The sequence below is a fragment of the Rattus norvegicus genome, chromosome 7 (genome assembly GCF_036323735.1).
Source record: "Rattus norvegicus strain BN/NHsdMcwi chromosome 7, GRCr8, whole genome shotgun sequence".
Lineage (NCBI taxonomy): Eukaryota > Metazoa > Chordata > Mammalia > Rodentia > Muridae > Rattus > Rattus norvegicus.
The window spans coordinates 15,883,253-15,890,484 of NC_086025.1; the positions used below are offsets into that span (position 1 = coordinate 15,883,253).

At 44.0% G+C, this 7,232-nt stretch overlaps 1 protein-coding gene and 1 pseudogene across 1 annotated transcript; one reads left to right on the plus strand and one right to left on the minus strand.

Annotated features, from left to right (window-relative positions):
- The first annotated feature begins 787 nt into the window (after positions 1 to 787).
- On the plus strand, positions 788 to 1,561 carry LOC120093784 (non-histone chromosomal protein HMG-14-like). The gene has a single exon (XM_063264504.1). The coding sequence runs from the start codon at positions 1,211 to 1,213 to the stop codon at positions 1,496 to 1,498; it is 288 nt and encodes a 95-aa protein (XP_063120574.1). The 5' UTR covers positions 788 to 1,210; the 3' UTR covers positions 1,499 to 1,561.
- A 695-nt stretch (positions 1,562 to 2,256) lies between these two features.
- Ddx21-ps9 (DExD-box helicase 21, pseudogene 9) lies at positions 2,257 to 4,640 on the minus strand (annotated as a pseudogene).
- Between the last annotated feature and the right edge of the window lie 2,592 nt (positions 4,641 to 7,232).

The window sequence follows — 7,232 nt, forward strand, 5'->3', positions numbered from 1 at the left end:
AGCCACTACCCAAAGACTATACATGGACTGACCCTGGGCTCAAACCTCATAGGTAGCAATGAATAGCCTAGTAAGACCACCAGTGGAAGGGGAAGCCCTTGGCCCTGCCAAGGTTGGACTCCCAGTGAACTGGATTGTTGTGGGGAGAACAGTAATTGGGTAAGGATGGGGAGGGGAACACCCACATAGAAGGGGAGGGAGAGGGGTTATGGGATGTTGGCCTGGAAAACGGGAAAGGGAATAACAATTGAAATGTAAATAAGAAATACCCAATTTAATAAAGATGGGGGGGAGATGTGTTTTAAGAGTCAATCATGCAACCACTAGGAACATGTTTTACCAGGAAACATCATAATCTCTGGTTTCAAAGTATAATCAAATATCCTGCAAGAATTCATGGAGAGTGGTACTACCATTCAGCTGTTTGTTATCCAGCTTGTATGTTAGGAAATGATTGACTTACTTTGTATATCCCCGTCATATGCTCCACTGAGGAAAGTCGTTAAAAAGTCAAGCAGGAGCAGAGGAAAGAACATGGAAGAAAGTTATTCACCTACTTTTTCTCCCTCAGCTTGCCTTCTTATGTGACCAAAAAAACCCACTACTTACTGGGATGCCACCCTCAGTGGTGTATAAGGACCTCATCAGGGATCAAGGAAACAGCCCAAGAACATGACCACAGGACAAAAAGTGGAGGTAATTTCTCAGTGGTGTATAAGGACCTCATCAGGGATCAAGGAAACAGCCCAAGAACATGACCACAGGACAAAAAAGTGGAGGTAATTTCTTAGTTGAATTTTTTTTCTCCCCTGGCATCTCTCATGTCAAGTTGACAAGAACCGACCAGTTCTCTTGCCTTTTCTGAGTATGAGTCTATTTCCTTCTCAGCAGACTGAGAAGAGGCTGTGTTCTCTAAGGAGGATTGCCCAATGCTCTCTCCTTGTTTTTCTTTCCTTTGTAAATCTAGAAGTAAGTTGTAAAATGAAGTAATGAATTCCTATCCTTTTCCAAAATGAAGACAGTTTACAATGGTTAGTCGGACAGTTCAGAAGCCTGTCTCTTCAAGGAAGGGCGGCTGAGAAATGATCAAAAAGGAATGAAGTGGTTCTCCCACCGACCCTGCGATGGGTCGCAGCAGTTCGAGTGGTGGTGGATAGGCAGTGCAGCTCCATGACAGATCCATCACACGCGTCTCCCACCCCACACTGCCATGATGCCCAAGAGGAAAGATGGAGCTGCGAAGGTGGAGCCCAAGCACTGCTCAGCGAGGCTGTCGGATAAGCCCGCCCCTGCCAAGGTGGATGCAAAGCCGAAAAAGGCGGCGGGAAAGGATAAAGCATCAGACAAAATAAAAGTGCAGATAAAAGGGAAGAGGGGAGCAAAGGGCAAACAGGCTGAAGTGGCTGACCAGCAAACTACAGATCTGCCTGCAGAAAATGGAGAGATGGAAAACCAGAGTCCAGCCTCTGAAGAAGAGAAAGAAGCGAAGTCTGACTAAGCATCCATCACATCATATCTGTCAGTGGTCCCTGCCTCCCTTCTTGTACAATACAGAGGAATATTTTTATCAACTATTTTGTAAATTCAAGTTTTTTAGTAGCTCTAGAAACATTTTTCAAAGGTGAGGGAATTCCACCTCATCCCATTTTTTTAAAAGTATAAATGTTTTTTTAAGAGGTTAAATCATTTGCTGGTTGTTTATTTTTTGGCAGAACCAGAAAATAGCAGGATACTGAATCAGGAGAGACTGTGACTGTCTCGGGGGTCACCATAACATCCTGTAGAGGGGGCTAGTTCTATAACCTACAGTACAAAGCATACTAGATGGCAATTTGGAGTCTCAGTTGTGCATTTGTGTCTGGAATATTTTCAGTTCTATCTGGTTCCATGTTTCTAGTAGAACCATTTTGTAAGAAAGTCAGTCTTTGGTCCTCGCCCTGTCAGAACTATGATGTCTATGGTCATGGCAGTCCATTTTCCTAACAGTTGTGATAATGTGCTGTGAAAGATGGAGATTTTGAGTCTGTGCAGTGTGTGGCCTAAAATTGTGAATTGGTGGAACTGAGCACTTGGTAGTTTTAAGAGGTCCTAAGGAAACTTGCCAAGCTTGAGGCTGGAGCATCACTGGAATAAGTTCAAAGAAAAACAATATGTAGCTCTTCATTTGCATACACGAATACAATGTGACTCTTCAGGGTTTGGGTACGTGTGATAAGAATTGGAGTGTCTGTTCTCTGTTCCTGGACCAATAAAATCTCAGTTGTGAAAGAGTAAAAAAGAATGAAGCACTGGGGACTTTGACAGCGGGACTAGCCCTTGGATACACATTAGCTTTACTAAATACCGCCTCCCGCCTCTGTTATAAGATCTGTTACTTTTGTTGCCACCTCCTGGTCTCTGTTCTCTGAAGTTTCTACTTCCTTCCCACTCTCCCAGCCCCTGTTTCAGGAGGTTCCTGCTTCCACCCTGCTGTCCCATGAAAGCATCAAGGATGCCATCCCAATGACCACTGCCCCCTCGATATCTTTCTGGGGGGTCCTTCCAGCTCCCGCTACTCGGTGGCCATGGTGAGCTGCCAGCATCTCAAACCATGCCATTTCTCCTGTATTTCTGTGACTGCTTCAGTGTGGACATCAAAGCAAGCTTCCCGTTTTCCTCTGAGGAAGACCATCCCCTTCACTTTGGCATCGATGCTCTTGCCCAGCTGCTGCTTAAGATCTTTCTAAGCATAGCTTATTTGGGCATCTCAACAGAGCACTACAGGATCATGGTCACAAAGCCTGCAGGGCATTTGATCAGGGAGCATGCGTCCACCAATGTGGCCCCTGAGCTGTGGGTCAGAGAAGCTCCCAGGGCCTCTACAGCTCCTTTCTTCTCAGTCAGTTTCTCAGCTGACTGCTTGAAATGGCCATTGGCAGTGGGAGACACAGAATCCAAGAGCTTGATGGCATCTTTGCTGGAGGCTTTGATTATTTTTGTTTCAGAAGGAAGACCTATCCGTTCAAATTTAATGTTGGCTTTCTGCTCCACTTGCTGTAACTGTTACTCTTCTTTGTGCTGGTAAAAGCAGATGCAAAAAAACAAAAACAAAACAAAACAAAAACAAAAACAAAAACAAAAACAAAAACAAAAACCAAACCGTCCTTCCAGCTCTGCCTGGTCGCCCTGAACAATGAATGTTAAGACTCCACATTTTTCAGTGGCCAGGTCTGAACAACCAGGTCAAACTCAGGGATGTCTAACCCACAGACCGCAACATTGCTTGCCACAAAATTGCCATTTCCGCACCTTTCATAGTATTTTCCTTTTGACTGTACACTATATTGCCATGTAAGGACTGGGCATCCTGCTTTATGCAAGTGTTTTCTGACAGCTCCTGGGCACCCGTCTTGGTTTCACAGAAGATTATCATGTTCCACTGAGGACCATAGTACACTCAGATCACATCCCCAATCACCACTGACCTTTCTGTCCTGTGACACTTAACCTCCTCTACCCCACAGTTGTGGCTGCTTTCTGAGTCTTTTCCCAATCAGGTCCACCCATTCATATGTAGGTTTTGTGTATTTCTTAGCAACATTAAATACCCAATGAGGGCAAGTTGTACAGAAAAAGCAATGTTTGGGGATTGCCTTCAGAATCTTTCTTGTATGCTACACAAAATTTCTTCTACTTGATCAGCAAAACCTATATCCAACATCTGGTCAACTTCATCCAGGACAACACATTAAGTTTCTTGAGGTCTAGTTTGCCGTTCTGCAAGTGATCCGTAATATGACCTGGGTTCCAACCAGGATATCAATCCCACTCTGCACTTCCTCAACTTGACCACCATATGGATTTTCACCATAACAACAAGTTACTGATAGCTTTTATTGACGTTACTGAAGTCTTTGCTCACTTGATTTGCTAATTCTCTTGTAGGTGCAGGACTAGTTCCTGACTGGCTTGGCCTTTCTTCCTCTCTTGTAGTCCACCTTGAAGTTACTCAATCAAAGGGATGGCAAAGGAGAAGGTCTTCCTGCTTACTGTCCATGCCTGGGCAATTAAGTTGATCCCTCTGTATACATGATGGAATGTCTTGGCTTTTAGAGAAAACAAGAAGTTCACCCCATGAGCTTTGAGAAACTTGACAGTCTCTTCAGGTATGTGAAAATTAAACAAACTCCTTTTTGCTTCATGAGTATTTTCTTTTCTATCTCATGATCACTTTCTTCACCAGAAGCTTCACTGGAGTTGGGGTTTGGTTCGGAATGGTAGAGCCCATTGTTGAGCCTGGGCCTTTTCTCTCCCATGTCTCAAACACTTCCTTCCATTTCTTCTTCTTGGGCTTAGGCATGTCTGCCTCCTCTTCAGAAATCTCCTTGGTTTTTATCTCTTTGGAGTTTACACTGGATGTTTTCTCCTCAAGGGGCTGCTTTTTTCTTCTAGGATGTTTTGCTTTTAGTCTTTCTAAGGCCCTTCTTTTTAACTGGTTTTACTCTGGAGGAAGCAGCTTCTTCCATTGCTATTGTTGCTTCTTCTGACTTAGATTTTGTCTTCTCTCTTATAGTTTTCTTTTTGCTTGGCTTTAGCATCTCCTTGCTCTCCTTGGCCCTGTCTCATCCCAACTTGGATGCACTGTGGAGTTTTCCTGTCATTATTCAGCATGAAATACTCATACCTACAAGTTCCCTCAATTGTGTGCAAAGGAGAGAGATGGATGGAGCAGCCTTCTATTTGTGATCCACTTTGCATCTTTCCACAGTTCCTTCCCTTGTCAAGAGATGACTTTTACTTCCCTTGCATTGTCACAGTTAGAGTTTCTACTACTGTGAAAAGACACCATGAATTAAGGGAATATTTTACTGCCTTGTCATGTACAATATTTTACTGTAGCTGGCTCAATGGTTGTGCGTTTAGTCCAAATCATTATGGTGGGAAGTTAGGCAGCTTCTAGACAGGGAGGGCAATTGAGGTGTTGAGTGTTCTACATCATGTTCCAAAGGCAAACAGAAATTCCTTCCAGGCAGATAGGAGGAGAATCTCCAAACACACGTGTACAGTGACACACCTACTCCAACAAGGACACAACTTCAATAGTGCCACTCCATTCACCAAGCACGTACAAACAAACACACTCAGTTTCCAAGCTCTTTGCTCTGTGTCCTCCCATCTCCTTTTTCAGTCAGCATTTGTCTTGATCAAAAAATGAACTTTCTGAACTTAAAGTACTTCTTTCTATGGACTCCTTAGCTTTCCAGAAATCAACCTTCTTTGTGACTGTGACAGGTGCTTAGGTGCCAACATTTGGGCAAGAATCTGTGAGTGTTTTTGAGACTTTTTTGTTTAAAGGACTTAAGCCCCACCCTGCATGATTTTTGGAACATTTCTTGGGCTGCATTTCCAGCTGCATCAAACTGTGAAAGCAACAAGATTCTCAACTATCCACTGCCTGGGATTCCTGACCATGAACACAGGGAAATCAGTTGCTTTTTCTGCTAATACCCTGTTGTTCCCACCATGAGATACTGTATCATCATTACATCTGAGCCAGGACAAACCGTTCCTTAAGTTATTCATTATTTAAGTCCTCATTATTTTCTCACAGAAGGAGAAATGGAAGTCAGAGAATTCCCTATCAGATCTAGAGTCATTCCATTAGTCATGTGTCTACTCTCCTTTCCAAGTCACAAAAGAATTACCAATGCCTGCCACACTTTTCAGAGAAATCAAGTCTTTCAGACCACAGACTCTTCCAGTGATTTTTGTCCCCTCCCCCATCTCCTTCAATTGAATCTAAGGTAAATCAGCTCAGGGTCCTGACTAGAGCCTCAGTGGTGGAGGTGACCTGTGAATCTACATCTCTAGGTGGATTCCCCTACCAGACACTGTGCTAACTGGGTGTGAAGGTCTCTGCACCTGTGGTTGAGCGTCTTACAAGTTCTGATCCTCTAAGTATGGATAAAAGATGAACCACTGGGGACAAGAATTACACACAGCTAGTGTGGTTTCCTTCTTCTGCAATCAAATATTTCCTAGTGAGACATTACATGTGGATCACAGTCATGATGCAGATGAAGACAGAATGCTAGGCATACTGCAAAGCTGAAAACACTCAACCTGTCATCAACGAGCTCTATTAAATCTCAGCCGTGAATGCAGTTCTGAGAAACGATGAACCCTTCTTCAGTGATGGGACTCCTCAAATGCCCATTAGTCCCCTATTAAACCCATGTGTGCCCTATCAGTCACAGCCCTTGGGGATGCAGGAGTCAGAAGATGTAGAAAACAGTGCTCCAGCTGAGTAAACGTAGGTAATGGCACTGTGCCTCTGAAAGTGTCCTAGGGAAGCATCAAGAACAAAACTAGTCAACAGAGGTTGGTTTGTCCTAAAGACTGAATACCAATCTCACTCTCTTTTTCAGCCCCTCTGATCATCCTCCTCCTCTCCAACCTCTCCCCCTCCCTCCCTTCCCTGTTTTGCTCTTCCTTTGTCTCCCCTTCCCTTTCCCTCTCCCTCCTCCTCTCCCTTTCCCTTCATATCTCTCAATCAGGTCTAGTTTTTGTTACCCAACTAATCTCAGTCATGAAGTGTGAGTTGGGGAATCATTGACCTCTCAGGGTTTGGCATCAAAAACAGCCTTTCCCTCTCCCAGCAGCTATCAAGTGCCAATGGTCTCTCACCTTGTAGTTGGATTTCCAGTCCTTATCCCCACTTCCATGTTCATAAGATTCCCTCTGGTATGAGCTTGCTTAGCTATCATGCATACGCTGACAATCACTGTGAGTTTATATTTCCAACAACCCTGCTGTTTCCTTGACTTTTAACTACCACTGTGGCATTTACAACCTTCCTTGCACTTAACATTATTAGATTTTGCTCTCTCTCTTCCTCTCCCTTTCCTTCTCTCTCTCTCTCCCTGTCTCCCTCCCCACATGTCTGTCTGTCTGTCTGTCTCTCTGTCTCTCTGTCTCTCCGTGTGTGTGTGTGTGTGTGTGTGTGTGTGTGAATTTTCCTTCACATGACACAATCCCACTATCTCCCCCTCCTCTCCTGTCCATACTTAAACCTTGCCATCTTTCCCTAATCATAGGGGAAACAGATTGTTGTAGAATGTTATATAGTTATAGGTCACCATGGGTTTCACACCTTTTTCCCTGCAATTTTTCATTATGATGGCTGTTGGTGTGGTATGAGGCTTCTGCTACTCTATCAACACTGGAATTTCAATGGGACTCTTCTCAGATAT

Bases quoted from the DNA above. Each gene is read 5' to 3' on its own strand.
- LOC120093784 (XM_063264504.1), top strand. From the start codon at position 1,211: ATGATGCCCAAGAGGAAAGATGGAGCTGCGAAGGTGGAGCCCAAGCAC.